This window comes from Callorhinus ursinus, unplaced genomic scaffold (genome assembly GCF_003265705.2).
Source record: "Callorhinus ursinus isolate GAN/ISIS: 27379988/994484 unplaced genomic scaffold, GSC_fseal_2.0 scaffold59, whole genome shotgun sequence".
Lineage (NCBI taxonomy): Eukaryota > Metazoa > Chordata > Mammalia > Carnivora > Otariidae > Callorhinus > Callorhinus ursinus.
The window spans coordinates 7905930-7929500 of NW_027397121.1; the positions used below are offsets into that span (position 1 = coordinate 7905930).

The 23571-nt window shown below is 38.9% G+C and overlaps 1 protein-coding gene and 1 pseudogene across 2 annotated transcripts; both read left to right on the top strand.

Annotated features, from left to right (window-relative positions):
* The first annotated feature begins 1539 nt into the window (after positions 1–1539).
* BTNL2 (butyrophilin like 2) lies at positions 1540–20461 on the top strand. 2 transcript variants are annotated; one of them, XM_073884788.1, is made up of 10 exons: positions 1540–1746; positions 1921–2031; positions 4812–4895; positions 6596–6943; positions 8562–8843; positions 10219–10239; positions 15766–16113; positions 17180–17461; positions 18153–18248; positions 18838–20461. In XM_073884788.1, exons 3-10 carry the CDS (start codon positions 4817–4819, stop codon positions 18921–18923), a joined length of 1542 nt encoding a protein of 513 aa, XP_073740889.1. In that variant the 5' UTR covers positions 1540–1746; positions 1921–2031; positions 4812–4816; the 3' UTR covers positions 18924–20461. The 2 variants fall into 2 exon arrangements, with proteins under 2 accessions (XP_073740889.1, XP_025718038.2); XM_025862253.2 differs by having other exon boundaries at positions 1736–2031.
* On the top strand, positions 18951–23571 carry LOC112815994 (peptidyl-prolyl cis-trans isomerase FKBP1A pseudogene; annotated as a pseudogene).

A 23571-nucleotide genomic window follows, 5' to 3' on the forward strand; every position in this document is an offset into this window, starting at 1 on the left:
AGGGAACATTCAGCATGGAGACCTGGGTGTTATACGCAAACAATAAATCATGGAACACTACATCAAAAACTAATGAGGTATGGTGATTAACACAACATAATAAAATATATTTCTGTATTTCCTATTACTGATCCTTATTTTTATGTCAAACACTATAATGTCTTATAGCAGAGGAATTAAGATAGTAATTTCTGGGGAAACTCAGTGGCATTCACAACAATTAATAATTTAAAAACAGCCCTCTGCCTAGGGTTAGTTCTGTCCTGAGGTAGAGATGATGCAGGGTTGGTGTGGAAGGCTGTCCTCATATTTCCACCATGACTCCATATGTCTTGGTTACATCTTACCTCCTGGTGGTCACTGTTCTTCCCATAGTTTTGATGATGGCTCTTCTTTTCACAACATCACTCCCCTCTTGCTGTATCATTCCACACCAGCATTCTAAGTAGCAAACTTTCCCTCTGTATTTGAGCCTTACAAGGCCCAACCCTTCTTGCCTTGGGTGACTTTCCTTTGCTGCTTCCATTTTATTGTGGAAGAAGGAAGTGTGTGGCACTGTAGCCACTCTGGGAACCAGAGGTAGTGGGCACTTCTCCTATCTACCAAATTGAGAGAGAGAAAGTGTAAAGACACAAAGTCCTCTTTCTCCACAGTGGAAAGGGTCTTCATCTACACTGAAGGATGAAAGGAAGAAATCTTACATTAAGAATAGTAATTTCAAGTTAGGTGCCCAAATATGGGATTACCATAACAGGGGAGGGAAGACACTTCGGGAAAAAAAATCAGCTCAGGCCATATCACATCATAATATCACAAATGCTTATATTTTATATTGAGATGAACATCTAAATTAAATTTTATTTTATTTTTTTAAAGATTTTATTTATTTATTTGAGAGAGAGAGAGAGAGCAAGAGTGGGGGGAGTGGCAGAGAGAGAAGCAGACTCCCCGCTGAGCAGGAAGCCTGACTCTGGACTTGATCTCAGGACTCTAGGATCATGACCTGAGCTTAAGTCAGACACTTAACTGACTGAGTCTCCCAGGCTCCCTAACATTAAATTTTAAATTATTCTGGAGAACTCTTGAATCCCTGAGAATATCTCTGCAGAACCCCAGGGGGACTTGCGGTCTGATTCAAGAAAATTGACTTAAGGAGAATTTAAGGGAAAATCTAACCTAAACAAGAACACACACCAAAAAGTGTCTGTAGTCTTAATCATTATAATTTTTGTGCCCAAACATTTGGTTGAGAAGCTTATTAAATTTCCATAGTATCTGAGAGTCAATGTCTGACTCAGCAAAGGGGGATAAAGAACCAAGATAAAAAGAGCAATAAACTTGCACATATGAGACCTTGGCTGGGTGCCATGATGCTGGGACAGCAATCCCTTCCTCTGGCCTCTGTTTTCTCACCAGCAAAAGCAGGGATGGGGCATTTGCTTTTTAGTCTTGCTTCTAACTCTAAGCCCTAGCAATCTGCATTCAGGTGCAAACTTGACACTGATGTGGGAGGTGGGGAGAAGGGTGAGGAGAGACCTCCAGTAGCAGGTGCTATGTGAGGATCTGACTGGAGATGGCAGAGACTGGGCGTCAAATGGGGCCCAGCAGGAGTGCCCTGGCTTTCTGAGATTGGTGAGGAGTGCTAATGTCACAGTTGTGTCTGCAAGCCTGAAGAACTCATAACTGAACCCAGTCAAAGTCCACATGTCTGAGTTTCACTTTTCTGAGGATTATAGCTGGTAGGAGGTGAGCATGGTAGTCTGATTGGAATCTCATGTTCAGGGTGGGCCTCCAGGACTAGGCTGTCCCTTCAGCTTGGGTGAAGCAGCACAATCTCCCTTCACCCAAAGCTGGGGCCCTGGGGGGCTACCTCCATGCCGGCTGGCAGTCCCACAGTTCTCACTCTGGTCAGCACCCTAGGACCCTGACCTGCCTTTGGACACCTGCTGTGTGGATGAAGGGTACACCTGAGACCCACTGAGGAGAAGACCCAGCAGCCCCCGGTTTTACGCTGAAGGAAAGAGGAGACCCGTGAGTGGCTTGACGGGGCCCTGGTGGAGGATGACCAGGGAAGTTGGGGAAGTCGACTAAGATGAGGAAGTGGGGCATGTGGACAGTCAGCACCCACAGGGAAACTCTACCACTTGCCATAATACCTTCCACTTGCATCTGATACTCGTACCCCACTCCATGTTTTTCAAAGTCTACCATAACTTATGTGATCCTCATATATTGCTGTGCAGCAGGCCAGGTGAGGGTACTAGATTACAACTCAGAAGAGTAGGATCACGTTATTCATTTGTCATGCATGATGTTGTGCTGTGTCTCTGGGCCTTGCTTGTCTGTCATGTGCTGATGACACAGCGGAAGCAAGGTTAGGAATGAGTGTCTCCATCAGAGAAGAGAGACAGGAGAGGTTCAAGAAAATAAAGTGAGATTCTTGGGGTCTACAGAAGTAAACACAAAGTCACCTTGTCTCCTAGAATTCTAATTTACTTTGCTTTCTGTCTACAAAAATGTGTTAACATATGATCAGTTATATTTATTTTTAAAATTAATATAGGTATATAAACTTCAAACTTTGTGAACTGAATAAATTTATTCTCACCCGTTAATTACTGTGGTCACTTGGCATTTTGAGAATTTAACATTTGAGGTTTTTTACTGAAAAGAAAAACACCTCTAATGACTCATGACATGTAGTAATTTGTAATTTTCTTTGGTATGAATTTTAACAGGACATGCATAGACCTTGGAATTCAGAATTGTTATTCACCTAAAGCCTCAACACAAACCACCACTTATCACTCACTTATCATCCCATCTTAACACGTACACTTTATCCAGAAAATTAAACGAAACATGGGTTTTTGAACATTCGATGGTACATATGCATATTAGATCACATCTCTTGACATACCAAAGTTTTACCATATTTAGTAGCAATGGCAGTTTTAGAAGATTCTCAGCCTATGTTCAAATGGTAAAATAGAGATGTCAAAAACCTGGTAATGAAAATGTTTTAACATAAAGTTTGCAATATAAGTCCAGTTGTTTATTTAGTAAAAATCTGCCAAAGATTTTCAGCATACTGACAGCAGATGGTCTATGGTAGTGTTTTTCCTTGGCATTTAATGACATGTTAAGCTGGATAATTCTTTGCTGTAGCAGTTCTCCTGTGAATTGTAGGATGTGTAGCAGCTCATTGGTTGTCCCCTTTCCCCAGCTGTGACCACCAAAAATTTCTGCAGGCATTGCCAAAGACCCTCCAAGGGCAAGACTGTCCCTTTTCCCATTCAAAACCCTATCTAAGGCAGTTATTCTCCCTGTTTATACTCGCTCATGAATTTCTCTCTGAGCACCAGTGAAGGGTAAGGTGCATTTTCACAACTTTCTTCAAAAGCTTCATTAATTTGAGCAATTTTTTTCTAGTTGCATTTGTAGGTTCTCCCCCTGCTTTAACATGAAAGACCTAAAGGAACACACATCTATAAACTGGTTTGTAGCAAATGTGGGTCCTTCTTAGTTCATATGACTGAGGGATGGTGATTGGCATGAGTTTTGCACGCTGTATTTGCTCTTACTGGGTAGAACAAAACATTTTTGCTTTTCACAAGAGGAGGCATCAGCAATCTCCTTCATTCAGAGGGGAAGTGACTGTCTCCAGTGGCGAGCTACGGATGGTCTATGCTGTCTCCTAATGCTTGGCCCCATTTTCATATTGAACTTTGAGCGCTCTTGTGTGTCTAAGTGTGTACAACTGAGCTTGTATTAGTTTCCCTAGAAGTATTTTAGATGAAAGTATGCATCATTTTAAAAAGCAGTCATAATAGAGTATAAATAATCTCCTGAACCACTTGGTTTATAGTCCTTATTTCAGTGACTGCTGCTTTTCCCTTGCCCTATAGAATCTTACTGGTATTAGTTTCTGGGTAAAGAGAAGCAATCGCCAGCTTATCATTGCTCCTGAACGGGTTCTTCTAGTTGGTGTGAAGCAGTAAAATGCTGGACACGTCAGATGGAATGAGTCTTAGGCTTCTTCCACTCTGAATTTTTCAGTTTTCAAAACTTAAAGCTGGCATTTGATTTTTGTCTTGGTAGTTTTAAAACTTCTTAGCTGTGTGGAAGCATTTTTATAATGCTGGTATAGTAAGCATGTTGGGTTTGCCGATCTCTGCAGTTGGGTTATTTCTTTTACTCATTCCTTTGTGTTCCAAGATAACATTGAAAGGCCATTTAGGGTAGTTTCCTTGGTGGTCTCTTCCTGTAGCCCCATTTCCACCACTCTTTCCTCCACTTTCCAAGGTGTGCCCTGGCCCTTGGTTTCTCCCAAGGCACTAGCGATGGCTTCCTGGCTGAAGAGTGAGGATGCAGAGCCTTCCTGTTCTTTCCTGTACACCTAGGAGAGGGTGGTGATGAAGAACTTTGCAGGAGGGGTTGGGAGGAGGGCAAGGAAAAACATTTGAATCCTACTATATAATTTCTGCATGCTCAGAATAAATGGACCTTAGGAGATTTTTAAAAACATATAAATATTATTGTCCCTTGAACTCAGGAGGGCTTTTCATTTCAATCAGAAATCTTCCCTCAAGCCTAAAAGAAATAGTTTAAAATACAACACATGAGGTAAGGGGTCAGAAATGATCAGTAACTGCAGAGAAATTGAGCCAAGTCCATTTCCTTGTTTGATTGTGGAGGGGTTATGTTGATTCCTCGTTGTGACTATGTAACTGTTGGAAACAACAGAGTGACCCTGCTCCATTACAGAATCATTTGGGTGTACTCATATTTTTCTTTTGTGTTTACTGTAGGGAGAATGGTGGATTTTCCAGGATACAGTCTGTCTGGTGCAGTTGCCTCTTTCTTCTTCGTACTGCTCACCATGAGGCAGCCGGGTAGGATACCCTTCTTCCCTTTACTGTATATCTAAATGTCCCAGTGATATAGTCCACATGCAGAGTTCCAATTCAAAAGGGCTAGGACAATATTAGGACTGGGGGTCCAGGAACCAATGCATCTGTGTTCCAGAAAGGGTCCTCCACTTCTAGCTGGGTTACCTTTGAAAAGTGACTTGAGTGCCTTCTGCCTTAGTTTCCTCATCTTTGTGATAAGAATAACAACATACCTATGTCTTAAAGGCTAGGACAGGCTTTAGGATTAAATGAGGCTGCACATGAAGAAGTACCTGGAACACATTAAGTTATTCATCCGTTTTCCTGCTTCCACGCAGGACAGAACTTTGGGGGCAAGGAAAATGGCTGCTTCTTACCACAAATTAAACAGCATAAAAATACTTGGAAACAAGAAATTAGAAGATTTCCAAGAAATGGATTTGGAAATCTCAGTGGCTGAATTGTACCTCAAAAAGGGATCATGAAAATTCATTGTCAGGGGGAAATGCCAGAGTCCCAAAGAAAACACAACATGCAGAAGTGGAAAAAACATTGGACAGGGCACCAGAAGGCTCAGGCTCCAGACAGGGCTGCCAGAAACTACATGATGTGACATGAGGCTGTCCTGACCTCTGTATAAAGCAATTTCCTAGCCTGTAAAAGAAGTCAACCAGATGGAATGACTTCAGATCTAGCTTCATATGTGGATTCCATAAATGAAGAATGCAAGCAGATCTCCACTTAAGCTCTGTAGTGACCTTTTGACCAGCATCTATTTGATATTCATCAGCAAGTGAGCAAGTTGAAGTTCCTTCCTTCTTAGGATAATTGGATGTGACAGAGAAAGTACAAATAGTTCTGGAGCATTTTAGGATAAGGAAGAATATAATATATATGACTTTTGAGATTATTAAGCATAACAACACATGGAATTATTAAATATCCTTTCGATTTGCACATAATGACAAGTGGTCAAACATGACTCAAAATTTGATTAAAAGTTTCAAACTCTCTAGACAAGCCACTGCCCTTAATCCATCACAAAATGTCCTTGCACAAAACTGCATTGTACATACAAAGCTCCAGTAACTGGAGCCTTGCCTACTCCAGACCAAAAATTTTTTAAAGTTAAAAAATAATCCTAGGTCCTTACCTAGAACCAGAGCAATCCTGAAAAGCTGAAAACTCTAATGAATGAATTTATTACCTAAATTTTAGGAAAATGATTATGAAATCAGTCACTAACAATATAAAGTGGAATCACTAACTATAAAATAAATTACTATAAAATATAAAACAAATCACTAACAAAGTTCTCAGTGTAAAAAATCAATTTACACATTAACTTATTAGAGAATAAAAACAACCCAGAGAAGGTGGCTTTAGTATATTAAAGATGAAGAAATTGAGATTCCAAATCTCAAATCTCACTGAAAATAGTAGGTTTGCTCCCCAAATCACACAGCTGATGACAGATTTAGCACTAACACTCAAATTTTTGAACTGCATGTTATTTTCAGTACTACACAGAATTGTCTTTTTAACAGCCAAATGTGCAAACCATTTAGATTTCTCTAAATCATTGAAAATAAAGCCCTCCCTCCTCCAAGTGCCTCCATTTTGATAGGTTGGACATCCCAAAGCAAGTATATTAATCTTCCAATTGGCATTTCCTGGTTCCTCTTCTTCACTCTGTTTTGTAGATAACTGGAGAGTGATTGGTTCTACACATCCAATCCTGGTCAGGATTGGGGAAGATGCCCTACTAACCTGTCAGCTCCTCCCCAAGAGAACCACAATGCACACGAAGGTGACATGGTACCGCTTGGAGCCCAGCACACCTGTGTTTGTATACTGGGATGGAGCTGATGTGACTGAGATGCAGATGGAGGAGTACAGAGGCCGGGTAGAGTTGATAAAGGATGGCATTCATGAGGGAAATGTGACTCTGAAGATAAACAACATCCAACCATCTGATAATGGGCAATACTGGTGCCATTTCCAAGAGAATAACTATTGTGGAGAAACAAGCTTGCTGGTTAAAGTAGCAGGTGAATATTTTGGAAAAGACAAAGTCTTGGAGGGAGAAGTATATTAATTTGTGGTAAACCTATGGCTAGTTGAAAAATTCCCTTTTAATCCTCAAGGCAATTCCTAATGGCCAGTCCTCTGTCCTGATTCATTTGAAGGCAAGTAATCCTGAAGTCTTCAAAGCAAGCTCGCTTAAACAACCTTCTCAAGTTTATGCAGTTTTGACTATTCTTGACCACTAATTGCAATCCATGACATCCGGTCATTAGCAATTTTACTGAGGCACAAATTTGTGCTGTACCAGGCTGATGTGTTAGGGCAAGTCAATCACTGAGTGAGTGAATCTAGCTGACTGTCCAGCAACCAAAACTCAATGGAATGCATTGTTCTCTACCCAACCTCCAATATGCAATAACCAAATGCGCAAATTATGTTTCTTTCTGGAATTCCTCCTGTGGGAAAGCTAGTGCTGGGAACAAAGAGGTTAAGAACTGTGCTTTTATGGAGATTATTAAATATTAGTGTTCAATGAACTGGGGACTCCAGATGCATTTGGACATACCACTGTGAATGACAGGGTTTTGCCTGATGCTTTTGTAGTAGCAAAGTGGGAAACAGTTGAGAAAAAGGATCTGTTCTCGGGGGAAAACGCATATCTGAAAAGTAAATAATCATCTAGTTCCCTGGCAAGAATAACTCTCCCATATGCTAAAGAGAAAATCAGGCAAATCCACTGATCTTCTCAGGGAAATTGTTCTCTAGAGATGTTACCATTTCTGACTCACATGAAAGCTGTTTCCTAACACCATTTTTTCTTAACACCTGTGACTATGATTATTATAGTTATGTTATAGGTGATCGAAGACGGATGAAAGAATCTATGTATTTCTGAGATATGGAGAGAGGAAGGCAGCTGTTCACTATCAGGAACATTTGAAAATAAGCCACACATTTCCTAAGGCTGTAGGTGGAAGGAGTGATTCTCTTTCCCCACCAAGTGATAGAGATTTATCATCCATAGGAAATATAGTCCCTTTGTTTGGGTTTGAGAGCAGTGTTGGATAAAGAAAGAATTTCATGACTACATAAAACCAGGATTTCTCAAAAACATTTTCCCATTGGCTGTAAGGAATATTTAGCAACAAGAGCTCCTCCTGGGGCATCCCACTCTATGTAACAGGTTATCTACTTGCTCCCCAAGATCACAACCACCACCAGAAAGAATGTGAAGAATAGTCCCTGGAGATGATTTCTGGCTTTATATTAAACATTCTAATTAATCAGAGTCAAGATAGCATCTAAAATGTCAGACAGAGTTTGTGGCTTGGGGAAGCTCAATGAATAAATTATAACACGTCTTTGTTGGCAGTACTAGTGACTAAGCAAAATGTCATTATGTCCCTTTCTCTTATTCTCCTCCTGTCTGGATCTGAAGAAAAAGACTGCTCATATGGTAAAGTTTAAAGATCCAGAATGGAGAACCAGCAAAGTTTATATGAACTCCAATTTGAATGGGAAGAGGACTTGGGACCCATGAACTCCTGCCCTACCCCTATGAGCAATGTCACCAGGATCTTGGTTTCTATGGTTTGTGCCTCCATGGACTCCAGGCCTTAGGGGTGTATCTTCCCTCCACAGGTCTGGGGTCTGCCCCTTACATCCACCTGGAGGGACCTGTGGAAAGTGGAGTCCAGCTTGTGTGCACTGCAAAAGGCTGGTTCCCAGAGCCCCAGGTTTATTGGGCAGATATCACAGGAGAGAAGTTGCTGGCTGTCTCTGAGCATTCCATCCAAGATGACAATGGCCTGTTCTATGTGGAAGCCACTCTTGTGGTCAGGAATGATTCTGTGGAGACCGTGTCCTGCTTCATCCACAACCCCATCCTCAATGAAGAGAAGAGCTCAGTCATCTCCATTCCAGGTCAGAGCTCTGCCTCTAGGACCAATGTGCTAATGTGCAAAGTGATTAACAGGAAAGGTTCAAAGGACTGTTCCATAGCACCTAGTATTTTTTTATTAAGGAAAATATCTAAAATTTAGTAATATGTATTAAAACATATAAACTATTTATGGCTGGAAATATATACTATATTTTGATTAAACAGCTATTGTTAACGGTATTCCAGTTATTTTCAAGTTCCACCTCTTCTTCTTTCTGAACTAATTTTCTTTACTCACAAGTATGCATCACATGATAAAGAAAATAAAACTATATTCTTTCAATTAAAATGTTTTCCTATACCACATTGTGCCAGTTGCTTCTGGAACCTGTCATGTGAAGATAATCAGAGATGGAGATAACTATTTACATAATAGCATCTTAATTATAGCCTCATTTATAAATAGCAACAAAAACAACAGTAAAGAGAAAGGCACAATACAACAGTGGAGTGAGTGTTAAATATCTAATGTGACTATAAATTATAGCATTGATGAAAAATGGTATTTTCAAATGATTTTTATGGTTGAAAAAATCCTTATGGTGGACTATTTATATAAAGATTACATCTATCTATCTATCTATCATCTATCTATCTATCTATAAACATTTCCAATCATGTAAAGAATAATGGCTTTAAATAACTTAAAAACTGCACTAAGATTTTTGGGACACCTTCTATATTTAGATATAAGGATATAGTTATTCTTACTCATATAAATGGATATATGAAAGGATTTTAAGTAAATGTCACATGTGAATGTTAAAAGGAGCTGAATATATATTATATATTGTATATATGAATACATATTATAAATGCTTTATATATGTTTTATCTCTCAGTTTGGAATTAGAGGTGATAATTGTCTATGTCCGTATATTTTTATACTTTCCATGCACTTACAAGAAGAATATGTATCATTTTTACAAGATACTAAATATCAATATGTTAATTATCAACATAAATAAACAATCATGAGGTAATAGAACTGAGACGCTTTTTGTTATGCAAACAAAAGGAAAAATAGCTGGATCACTAGGTGTTCTACAGGAAAGAAGATTTTTCTCTAATTTCTTTTTTATGAATTGAGCTTTATATTTATTTATTCATTAATTTTTTTATTATGTTATGTTAGATACCATACATTACATCATTAGTTTTGATGCAGTGTTCCTTGATTCATTGTTTGCGTGTAACACCCAGTGCTCCATGCAGAACTTGCCCTCCTTAATTCCCATAGCCCAGTGATGAACTGAGCTTTTTAATAAAATGTAGAGCTTTCTTTTATTTTTAAATATTTTCTCTCCTTTCCCTTAGATCAAATTCCCTAATATATTATCCTTGTTCTTTTTCCAGAGAAACTCCAGAATGAGCTAGGTAAGTAGACACTGGATGCACTAGTATAAAGGAGACCCTGCTTGCCCCAAAGGGAATTGATAATCCCTGGACAAAGCCAGTGGGAGCTACCATGACAACTCGTAATCCAGATGAGAAACAGAGACATGACTTTAAGTCTCAAGTTCAGTTAGTACCAGAAGGGACAGGTAAAACACAGCCTCCTTCAGGCACCTTTGCACTGCATAACCTATGACTTTAAGTGTTCACTGGGACCCACGGAGCCTCAGATGGATGCCTGTAAGGGACACAGACATGATCTCTGCTCTACTTGTGTGTAAGGGTTGGTATAGGACAGATGGTGGGTCTCTGGAGGCCCTTTTAAAATCTTTCTAGTGTGAAGGCAGTGTCCTCATGGTAACTGGAGATCATCACCCATCACATCAACACTCTGGCCTTGCTGTGGTTTCTACACCTTCTCCTCACCCCAGTGGATCCTAACCTCATCATACTGGGCAGGAGCCATTACTTTCCTAGATGTAGCCTGGGACACTGCCTGGGTCCTTCAATCATTTTCCTGTTTTTCTTCTTTTTTTTTTTTCCTTAACAGTTGGACTGCAATTATTTTACTGTACCTAAGATAAAGATAAGTGGTTTAAAAAGTAACCAGCTGATATTTGAGCCCCTTTCAGTTTCTCCTTTACCCACTTATCATCTTCCTCCTTCCTGTGACCTTTTCTCCCAGCCCATGATAACCAGCCTGCTCCGTGCCCAGATGCATATGACTTTGTATCACTCATTTTCCATCAATATCCTGCTCACCCTCAAGTCACTGGTTATAGGAATGTGTGCGTGCACATGTGCCTATTGCAGATTAGGTGAGGTTGAGCGTACAGACACACCCCAATATCTGCCAGAGTCTAGTGTGACACTTTCGAGCCCATCAAGGCCATAAAGATAAAGGGAATGGCCTCAGGAAGGTCAAAGGTAACTCCACAATCTGAGGAAAGTTCCACCCCTGTAAGCCATACCTTCCAAGTCAGATCCCCTTCTGCCTGCGTAGCATCTGCTTATGATCAGACAGAAACCTTAACCAGCAGAACTTGTTAGTTACAGATCAGACCAGTGTTGGGGCAGGTTGACACATGTCTCTGTCCCTCAGGAAGACTTTATTTTTTTAATTTAATTAATTAATTAATTAATTTTTACTTTTAAAATCCCTTTATTTTTTTGTTTTGATTTTTACGCAAAATGTCTCCCCTAATTTTTTAAAATTATTAACATATGATGTATTATTTGTTTCAGGGGTACAGGTCTGTGATTCATCAGTCTTACACAATACACAGCACTCACAATAACACATACCCGCCCCAATGTCCATCACCCAGCTACCCCATCCCTCCCATCCCCCTCCACTCCAGCAACTCTCAGTTAGTTTCCTGAGATTAAGAGTCTCTTCTGGTTTTTCTCCCTCTCTGGTTTTGTCTTGTTTCATTTTTTCCTTTCTTCCCCTATGATCTTCTGCCTTGTTTCTTAAATTCCACGTGTCAGTGAGATCATATGATAATAGTCTTTCTCTGATTGACTTATTTCGCTTAGCATAATACCCTCTAGTTCCATCCACGTTGTTGCAATTGGCAAGATTTCAATTTTTTGATGGCTGCGTAATATTCCACTGTGTATATGGTGTGTGTGTGTGTGTATATATATATATATATATATATACACACACACACCACATCTTCTTTATCCATTCATCTGTTGATGGACATCTAGGCTCTTTCCATAGTTTGCCTATTGCAGACATTGTTGCTTTAAACATTGGGGTGCACGTGCCCCTTCCGATCACTACATTTGTATCTTTGGGGTAAATACCCAGTAGTGCAGTTGTTGGGGTGTAGGGTAGCTCTATTTTCAACTATTTGAGGAACTTGCATATTATTTTCCAGCATGGCTGCACCAGCTTGCATACCCACCAGCAGTGTAGGAGGGTTCCCTTTTCTCTGCATCCTCGCCAACATCTGTCATATCTTGATTTGTTAATTTTAGCCGTTCTGACTGGTGTGAGGTGATATCTCATTGTGGTTTTGATTCGTATTTCCCTGGTGCTGAGTGATGTTGAGCACTTTTTCATGTGTCTGTTGGCCATTTGGATGTCTTCTTTGCAGAAATGTCTGTTCATGTCTTCTGCACATTTCTTGATTGGATTATTTATTCTTTGGGTGTTGAGTTTGAGAAGTTCTTTATAGATCTTGGATACCAGCCCTTTATCTGATATGTCATTTGCAAATATCTTCTCCTATTCTGTTGATTGTCTTTTGGTTTTGTTGATTGTTTCCTTTGCTGTGCAAAAGCTCCCCACAAAAAAGGAGAATTATAGACCAATATCCTTGATGAATATGGATGCGAATATTCTCACCAAAATATGAGCCAGTAGGATCCGACAGTACATTCAAAGGATTATTGACCATGAGAAAGTGGGATTTATTCCTGGGCTGCAAGGTTGGTTCAATATCTGCAAATCAATCAACGTGATACACTACATTAATAAAAGAAAGGACAAAAACTATATGATCCTCTCAATAGACGCAGAAAAAGCATCTGACAAAGTACAGCAACCTTTCTTGATTAAAACTCTTCACAGTGTAGGGATAGAGAGTACATACCTCAATATCATAAAAGCCATCTATGAAAAATCCACAACGAATATCATCCTCAGGAAGACTTTAGGTGAAGAGTCACACCTCTGAGTTATTTGAACCACTCTGATATGTCCACTGGAGACCCAGTACACACAATACAATCGGGTGTTGTGTTGTTCCTAGTTGTGCTGACCTTCTGGGACCACAGTAAAACATGATGAAAATATGGAGCTACCCTTGGCTCCCTGTTAGGTGGGTGTTACAGATCTACACCCTTAGAACTTTGAGGGTTGTTGACTGAGGGTACCAGGAGTTTCACATCTACCTCTGTATTATCCTCATGAATTAGAACTTGGAGACAAGGACCCCCTGCAGTTGGCTGCTGGCAAACTGAGCTTGCTATAGAAGTCCTAGGACTGGGGGCGCCTGGGTGGCTCAGTTGGTTAAGCGACTGCCTTCGGCTCAGGTCATGATCCTGGAGTCCCGGGATCGAGTCCCACATCGGGCTCCCTGCTCAGCGGGGAGTCTGCTTCTCCCTCTGACCCTCTTCCCTCTCGTGCTCTCTATCTCTCATTCTCTCTCTCTCAAATAAATTAATAAAATCTTAAAAAAAAAAAAGAAGTTCTAGGACTGGAATTCCAGTTCTCACTCTGGCAAATAATCTTTTTTTTTTATTTAAATTTTAGTTAGTTAACACACAGTGCAATATTGGTTTCTGGAGTCAAATTTAGTGATTCATCACTTACATACAAGACCCAGTGCTCGTCACAGCAAGTGCCCTCTTTGATGCCCATCACTCATCTAGCCCACCTCCACCATTTCCCTTCATCAAATAATCTTATAAAAATAATGACTAGTTTTAAGAAATATTAATTATATGCCAGGTGTGATGCTAAATGCTTTACAGAGATTATTTCTTTTTCTTACAATAATTATAAAAGTTAATAGATTTATCATTTTACAGCTGGCAAAATCTTATAGATATATGTGGTTTGTGGGAAACCCATTGAGAAATTGTGATATTTGCCCTCTAACCTGGCTTAAGAGTGCAAGTTTTTAATCACTTATGTGTGATTTTTGTAAATCATTGGTCTCTATTTCCCTCATCTTCAAAATGAACATGTTGAATTTAATCTCTGATGTAGTATTAAGCTCTACACTGGATATGATATGATATTAATATAATATATGATACAAAAATATAGCATATTGAGGAAATGAGATAACCCACTTAATTAAATATGCTGATTGAAAGAGGATTATATGACATGATGATGGGATTATCATGTTTCAAGGAATTGATGTATATTCAGTGAACTGCACACTCCAGAGAGGATTTAATTTTCAGTGAATATTCAGAGGGCCTTTCAGTAACATACGTACAACACCCCAATAATAGAACAAAACAATAAATGTGAGCACAAATTGTGTAGAAGGCCCCCAATATATACAAAAGTATATAAAGAAAGGAGATTATGCAGAGCTTCTCTCAAGGAGCTGGTATTCTAGAAGAATATCACTTATTAACAGATTGGGCTGCATGATTTTTTCCCCCATACTTCCAACTTTATTTTTCACTTGGATTCTGGAATAACAGGTGTTTCATATATCTGTCATGCACCTACTCATATGGGTAATGGAGATAAGGAAATTGTCTGTTTTATTAAGTAATTTACTGTAAAATACGTGGAAGTAGAAATAACAGCAGACCAATCCCTAGTTCATTTTTTCTGACTCCTACTTTTGTCTCCAGATTTTAACAGATACATATACAATGGAGATCTTATTTTAGGTAAAATTGAAAGATAAAGCAAACAAAATGCTGGAAGTAATTGGTAGTCAAATTCTAGCTAGAATAGAAGGGAATAATCTGAAAATTAGGTTTGTATTGATTGACAGTAAGTTTCCTTTCCTAAAGAAGTACCTAAGCAGATTTTAGCTAATTACATAATGAGGACATTTTGCCTTTGGTCATTGACTCTCATCCAACAATATACAAATTTATGCCTGTATTTCTATTATAAATGATCATAACCTATGTGAAAGCATTTTTATTGTTTGATTGGAAAAGATGACTCTCAATTTAGAACAGAGAAAAACTAGCATGCCAGAGCCTGATGAACTGGAAAGCCATTAGAGAAAATCTCCAATTTTCACAATGGGAGGATTAGACTTTTTGTGTATTCATTGTTGTTTTGTGTTTTATATTTTGCCAACCTCCCCAATTCTTGGTGTTATAATGTTTCTCCAAAATAATCTGAGGACATTGAACCTGGTGTGTGTTTAGAGCTCCACATATGAGGGATCTCACAGAACTAAAACATGGAAGCTGGATCTGACTTATAAGGTGTTATAAAAATCAAACCAGGGGAAGGTTCCTTCACATTTCATTACTAAAAATCCACCTGAAACTCATTTTTATCCCTTATCATTAACAAGGCAGAGGGATTGGCTTCAGTGCCCTCAAGTTTCACGGTCTGCATGCCTCCACTCACACTGCATAGTCATCCAAAAGCTTTATATAGATGATTTTGCTTAACTCCAGAAGGGATTGATATATTTATTTCACAGTTTAAGAAACTGAGGCATACACAGATTGAGAAGTAGTTTAAGGAGCTCATACCAATGTGAAGTGATAAAATATTATTTTTATTCTAGGAGTATTAATTGCAAAATTATTTTATTGGGCTGTAATCTGATTAAAATAGGTCGAGGCAGGTGTGGGTTCCATTAATGGTTCTTTTTTTCCAGGGACAAGCTCTATCCTGATTCCACCAAGCCTCCCCATCTCTAAAGGATGACCTTGTGCCTCACAGCTCCCCTGGGATGCCCCTGGGTTCTAAACCCCACTTGAGATTTTCCTACTGATGACACTATTTGCTCCATTTTGTGTCTTTCATTGTGTTTTGTCTGTTGTATTTCATAGCTTCCTTAGAAGTGATTGGACCTCCCCAACCCATCCTTGTCAGAGTGGGAGAAGACATACAATTAACTTGTTACCTGTCCCCAAAGACTAATGCACAGAGCATGGAGGTGAGGTGGGTCCAATCACACCGTTATCCTGCTGTTTACGTGTATGCGGATGGGGGACATGTGACTGAAGAGCAGATGGAAGAATACAGAGGGAGGACAATGTTGGTGAGTGATGCCATTGACGAGGGGAGACTGACCCTGCAGATACACAATGCCACAACGTCAGATAATGGGCAGTACCGGTGCCTTTTTGAAAAAGATGGTGTCTATCAGGAGGCCAGTTTGGATCTGAAGATAGTAGGTAAGGATTCCAGATGTTTTGGATTCAACCTTTGTTCCTACTGCTTTAACATGCTAGTTCCTGGAAATTTTCCCTGGTACTTGAAATTTTTGGAATGTCCATTCACTTGTCAAATTTATATTAAACCCTCTGATGCATAAGAACTGTAGTACGTACTTAAAGTTCGCAAACTCACATGGACCAGATTTAATTCTCTGGGTATAGAAATTGTACACTTCCCAAGATCTCTGTAAAATGACCACACATTTAGTGAAATTTGAGAATTTTACTCCATAACTCTACATACAACTCATTATTTCACAGAGTGTTCTTAAAATTCTGAACAATGTATGGTTACTAGGAAGTATAATTATGTGAAGACTAAACTATATCCACATAAAAGCAAAATTAGTATCAACAGAACTGGCAGGATGGAAGAAGAAAGACAAAATCACTCCCTGCGTCATAATTTCCCACTGTTTATATTTGTGAGTAAGAATTGATTTTTCAAGGTTAGCAAATGCCATTGAAGACATAGGCCAACATTTTGGATAATTGATTTGTTTCTTCCATTGATTTTGGGTCTCAATTCATAAACATATTCATGAAATATCCACAGGGGTACATATTGAGAAGTTAAATGGACTCTATTATTTTCTGCCACTGGATGTACATGTTTATAAAATCTTGATATTTGAGGATATTCTTTTACTAACTTTCCTTAATCCTGTCCATGTGATTCATGTCTTGGTCAAAGCTATTTTGTTTTCAGATACAGAAGAGAAAAGATTGGCCTTAAAATTTACTTTTCCTGTGACTCTGAGGATGACTTTAGGAATACAAAAAATAAAAATAAACCAAACGTAACAAAACTAGAAGCCATTCCCGCTAGTCTCATCCCTAAGGGGAGTATAATTCCACTATAAGCTTTGTTCTCTCAGCCAAGCCTTTCCCCTCTTTCCTCTCAGTGAAGTTACTGGGACCATATGACCATATAACCATATAACCATATAACCATATAACCATATAACCATATAACCACTTGCAGACACTCTAGGTTTTGTTCCTTGATCTCTCTTCCCCCCAGGTCTGGGTTCTTCCCCACTGATCACTGTAAAGGAACAGAAGGATGGAGAAATAGAGCTGATATGCAGTTCAGAAGGGTGGTTCCCAGAGCCCCATGTGCAATGGAAGGACATGGAAGGAAAGATAATACCATCATTTTCAGAGGTTCTGACTGAAGACAGCCATGGGCTATTCCATGTGGAGACATCTCTATTGGTCACAAACAGCTCTTTTGTGAACGTAACTTGTTCCATTAGTAACCCCCTTCTTGATGAGGAGAAAATGGCAACTTTTTTTCTCTCAGGTTGGTGACTCCATGTGTTCCTCTCAACTTTGGGGAATACATATGAAGGCAAACCCAGACTTACTTATTTTATTGCTCTACTATTTTAAATTTTTATTTTCTTCTCTCTGATAAAATCACCTGCTATCTCTTACAAAAATGGTCTTCAGGACACCTGGAGATCCTACTGACATCCCTTTACTAAAGCCTTAAGGTTATATTGTTGCATATACACTAACTTCTAAGACGACTCTACCATCACTGTAAGGACAAACTCTCTTCTTCTGATGTGAAACCAATATCACTTTTTTTTTCTTTACTGTGGATTGTCTCTGGGATTAGAAACTAGTTTTCCTTAACACCATCTTCATGCCTGTGGATTAGGTAATTTTATCCTTTTCCTACCCTTGTTATTCCAGTGATGGTGGTGATATAATTGGAAAAGAGACAGGAAAAGAAAAGTGTGTGTGTGTGTGTGTGTGTGTGTGTGTGTGTGTGTGTGTGTATTTCTGACAGGAGCAAACAGTAAAGCTAGCATAAACTTTGGGTCTCCCCTCAGGTTCTGCAGAGTAGAGAGGAACAGATCAGCTTCCTCTGTGAGAGACCCACTTCTCACCCTCCTCTCTAGCTCAGGAGCTGCTCAGATAAAAAGAATGATCTTGGAATTTTCCCAGTTTCATGATTTAATGGGATTCTGGGTTTTCCATTTTAGAGCCCATGATGATTTTTTCATGGAAGATAGTCCTTATTTGGGTATTACTTCTTGCTGCAATTGTAGGCCTGGTGAAGAGGAGGAGCTGTAAAAAAGGTAAGTCAGGTAAATAGTCATGTATGGAGCATCCTCTGTAGGGGGATCCTTGCTGTGCATTTTCCCTAGCCTCTTTTTTCAGCAGTCACATAGGGGAAGCACTCAGTGAACATTCAGTAATTAATGAAACATGAGAGTCCATGCTTACATTCATGTAGTGGAGGATCAGTGCTGAATGATATCAGAGTTTACAGTGATAATAGAAGCAAAGGGATTAAAAGACAATAATTTGATCCCCCAGTGAACATTCCCAACCGATCTACTTAAGGGAGAAGAAAAAAAAAGTAGCATAGCCATCCATGCTTTCAAGGCTGAGAGCTGAGACCTGATTGGAGATGCTGTTGGCATGAACGTTTCACTAAAATCTTTAAAAATACGGTGACTTGCTTATTGATGATTCTTGCTCTATGGAGGAAGGACTTCTAGGTGTTGATAGGTTGTTTTGTGTGCCCTATAAAGTTCCTTCACTTCAAATCTCTTATGTCACTATAACTTTGGTTTGCCTGTTTGGATGTTGATATAATGGAATTTATATTTTAAAATACTCCATACATTGGTTATCATCAGAATGGATTTTCTTTCTCTACAGTGAATGTGACATTGGATCCAAATACATCTCACCCAGGACTGATCCTTTCTGAGGGATACAAGCATGTGACCCATGAACATTCATAGAGCCATACATCCTACAGAGCTTGAGCAATGGACCAGGCCAGGAGGGGCTCATGTCAGGGAGATGGTACTGAGAAATGGAGGTCGGGGACAAGACAGTATAGATCCCAGGTATTGCCAAGGGCAATATAGGGAGGGAGGGAGTCATCCCTCTGTCACCTGAGAATGTGTTCAGACAATGAGTTGCTATAGAAACGAGTACTGGGCCATTACCTTTCCTCCAAGCCTCCTCTCCCTAAAGATGGCTCCTGGAAGGGTCAAAATCTTCCTTGACTAGCCTCTGGACACCTCTCTTTATAACATGACCAACAAGTGTTCTACTACACTTTTCTTCTCTGAAACTCTATATGCCTTCTTCATTCTTTAATCTCTTAATGTGGGTTCTCCTGACATCTTTCCTACACCCAGGAGATTTTGCAACACCTCCAAGGGAATAAACAACCTTAGATTCTGGAAACAAGGATTATAGTCCAAGTCCCAGTCTTCTTCTTTCACCAGCTGCTTGAAGGGGCTCACACCATCCTCCAGCTACCAAATCAAGATGCTTTAATGTCACTCTGGCTTCAGATTTGATCTGGAGACTGATCCCTTCTGAGAACTATCCTATCCCAAGCACTCTGATATCCTGCCACTGATCATAATCTGATATGTGATGACTAAAGATTCTTAGAAAATCCAATGAGAAATGCAATTAGGCCTAGAGAAGGAAATGCAAGGAAAGATTATTTATAGGTTTCTTTACGAAGGTGACTATTTTCTCAGTGAGGCTGAGGAAATAAGAAATACAGTTAAAAAAGAGTAAGAGAAAATACAGCTGAATAGAAGGAGGAAATCTGATCACTGAGATATAATCTTAAATATCATATGAAATGTAGAATTCCTATTCCAGACTTTTTCAGAAAGTGGAAATTTGGAGCGCAAAAAAATTTTAGAAATTCTATTCGAAGACAAATACCATATGATTTCATTTATATGTGGAATCTAAAAGCAAAGCAAATGAATAAACAAACAAAAAGCAGAATCAGACCTATAAATAACTGAGAACAAACTGATAGCTGCCAGAAGGGAGAGGATAGGGGGATGGGTAAAATGGGTGAAGGGGAGCAGGAAGTACAGACTTCCAGTTATGGAATGAATAAGTCATGAGAATAAAAGGTACAGCATAGGGAATATAGTCAATAATATTGTAATAGTGTTATATGATAACAGATGGTAGCTACTCTTGTGAGCACTACATAACCTGTAGATGTGTCAAATCACTGTTGTACACCTGAAATTAATGTAACATTGTGTCGACTTTACTCATATTAAAAAAATGTAAAGAAGAAGAAATTCTAGTCCAAGAAGAAAATTAATTTCTTTTCATTGTATCTATATGAGACGATAGATGTTAACTAAATCTATTGTGGTAATCAATTCACAATATATACATATTGTACATACATGCTGTACATATATACATCATGCTGTACACCCTAAACTTGTATAGTGATATGTGTTAATTATTTCACAATAAAGCTGGAAAAAGAAAAATTAATTTTATATTGTGTATACGAAGGTGTCAATTTTATTTTGAAAACAAAAAAATGCACAATTAAAATCAATAATTACAAAATAAATAAACAGAAGCAATAAATACAACACATGGTAGGAAATATTTTAAAGCTATAATGAATTAAAGAAGAGAAACTATAAGTGGAAGAAGAAAGAATATGGGAAAAGAAAGACTTGGAAAAAGTCTTGATATCTTCTGAAGTGAGAATGAGGAATATCTACTAGTGACACTGTTGTCTTTTAGGGTGGCAGCCATCATAGTCATCACTCACCTGTCGCATCCTGGAGTGTCTCTTTTGGCTCAAGTATTTTTTCTCTGTTTTTTAAACTCATATGTTTATGTTTAAAGCTATGTATTATTCTCCCACTAGTATTTACACATTTATTTTAGTTTTTAAATTTTTCAATAGTGAAATACACATAACGTAAACTCATTTTAGCCATTTTAAAGTATACAATTCAGTGATATTTATACCTTCATGATGTTGTCCAACCATCATCAGCATCCAGTTCTAGATTATTACTCCAGAAGAAAATTCCATAATTATTAAGCAGTCACTACCCATTTTGTCTTTTTCCCAGCCCCTGGCAACCACTAATCTATTTTCTGTCTCTATGAATTTTCCTATACTAGATATTTCATATAAATGGAATCATAAAATATATGGATTTTTTAGTGTCTGGCTTTTTTTTTTTTAACTTAACATGGTATCTTTAGTGTTCATCCTGTAGCATGTACCAGCACTTCATTCTCTTTTTTAATAAACAATTTTTATTTTTTAAGAGCTGTTTTAGGTTTATTGCAAAATTGACTGAAAAATCCAGAGTATTTCCATATCCCTGCTCCCTCTCCCCATAATTTCCTATTAACACTTTGCATTGGTATGGTGCATTTGCTACAACAGATGAACCAATAATGATGCATTATTTTCAACTACAGTCTCTAGGTGGGGTCCACATTAGGGTTCACTTTTTGTGTTATACGTTCTGTGGGGTTTGATAAATGTTTTCCTACTTTTGGTACATTAAGTTACCCTTTTTATTTTTGAAGTCAAATTTATTAGTAGATATGCTGGCTTTGCCTTAAAATATGTTTAATGTTACTCTATTTTGACTTAATGTAATTAAAAATATTTTATTTAGTAAAGTCTGAGGGTTAACTATCCCCCCTTTTTTTCGTCTTCCTTCCTGAAGAGTCTAACTTTTACTTGTTAGTTTTATGTGCTTGTGTGAGCCCAATATATAACAGATAGGTTTTCCCTAGGAAGATCTCAAGAAAGTGTGTTTTTTATCAGTCAAATTCTTTCACTATGTATTAAGAAACATGTTTTCTTTAGCTCACCAAATTGGGGATTAATTTACTTTCTCAGTTCCAATGCCAGTTTGAAAAACCATGGGGAAAGAGAATGATTGGTGGCCTCATTAAGACACCCCAATCACTGATGCAGTCACTGTGGCTGATGGATGAATGTTGGATTGGCCCATGAAGGATCCGGTTCCCTGTCACTCCTGATGCATAGGGAGCTGGTTGTAGTCATGCAAAGCATTGTGACTCTCAGAAGAGATGTATAGATTGGATAGATCTCAGTTTAAGGGAGAGGACTGGAGGAAATCAGAAACCAAATTTGTTAACCCCTCCGCAAGACTTTTTTCTCATTGTCAGTAGACTTTAAGTTCCATTAGGGCAGTGATATTTTTCTTTTTTGTGTATCCTCATAAAGTAGAAAAGTGGCATATATTAGCTGATCAATAAACATTTATGAAGTAGAGGAATAGATTTGTAAATAGGGTGTTTATTTAATATTTTACCTATAGAATACACTGTGCTGGGCTGTAGAGATAAAATGCTTATTAAGGTGTAATTCCTGCCCTAAGATAGTTCTTTATTCTAATACAGTCTCTCTCTTTATTTTTGAACGTCTTATCATTCCCTCATACAGTCTACTCAGAATGGGATTGCCAAAGCAGTCCAGCAATAAATATTTGGTGGAGTCAGATGGTGAATTCAAGGTCACTACTTTGTCAGGAACTGTGGGCTACTTGGAGACCCCTCATTGCTTGTTGATTTGCCCATCCTTAGAGATGAGGATATGATGGATGATGTTATCCCTGACATTTCTACAACTGTGATTCCAATAGAACATCAACCTTCACATTTTCTTTCATTGCCCACCTCTAGCCTTTGATCCCCAATCTCTAAGTTTAGAAGGACAAAACCCATTAAAATGAGTAGAGAAGTAAGAGCACCTCGCTGGCTCAGCTGGTGGAGCATGTGACTTTTGATCTCTGAGTCCTGACTTCAGGCCCCACATTGGGCATTGAGCTTACTTAAAACAACAGCAGCAACAACAACAACAACAACAACAACTTTTGAGAGCCGGGGAGCCGCCCCCAGGTCACCTGTTGGTCAGCCTGCTTGACCAGTGTGTGCCCTGGTGGCTGCCATGGGAGTGTAGGGGAGACCATCTCCCTGGAGTCAGGTTCATTTTCCCCAAGCATGGTCAAACTTATGTGGTGCCCTTCTGGGGATACTTGAAGATGGAAAGAAATTTGATTCTTCCAGAGATAGAAACAAGCTCTTTAGGTTTATATTAGGTAGGTGATCTGAGGCTGAGAAGAAGGGGTTGCCCACATGAATGTGGGTCAGAGAGCCAAACTGACTATCTCTCTAGACTACATTTATGGTGCGGTGCCACTGGGCACCCAGTCATCATCCCACCAAATGCCACTCTCCTCTTTGACATGGAGCTTCTGAAACTGGAGTGACAACAATGGCCTCCTCCCTGAGCTCCCCATTCTTAGATGTGTCATGGAGGGATCTGGTGTGTCCAGATGCGCACGTAAATCCTATAGCACTTTTCCTGACTTTCCACTACACTCTTTGTATAAACATGACCCTGACTGAATGTGTTCTGGCACTCAGCTTTGCTCTTTCACTCTCTCCTCCTATGTGTGTTGGCTTAAACTATATGACCTATATCTCAAGTTACTCATTTTATTTTGTTTTTGTTTTGGGGTGAAGGTTCAGTTTTAGTCTTTTGGATCTAGGTTTCCACTTACGTATTAGTAAGATATAAATAGTACAAATAATGGGTTA

Coding starts and splice junctions, on each gene's coding strand:
- BTNL2 (XM_073884788.1), top strand. CDS start 4,817: ATGGTGGATTTTCCAGGATACAGTCTGTCTGGTGCAGTTGCCTCTTTC. Junction 4,896..6,595: donor GCTCACCATGAGGCAGCCGG/GTAGGATACCCT, acceptor TCTGTTTTGTAG/ATAACTGGAGAGTGATTGGT. Junction 8,844..10,218: donor CTCAGTCATCTCCATTCCAG/GTCAGAGCTCTG, acceptor TTCTTTTTCCAG/AGAAACTCCAGAATGAGCTA.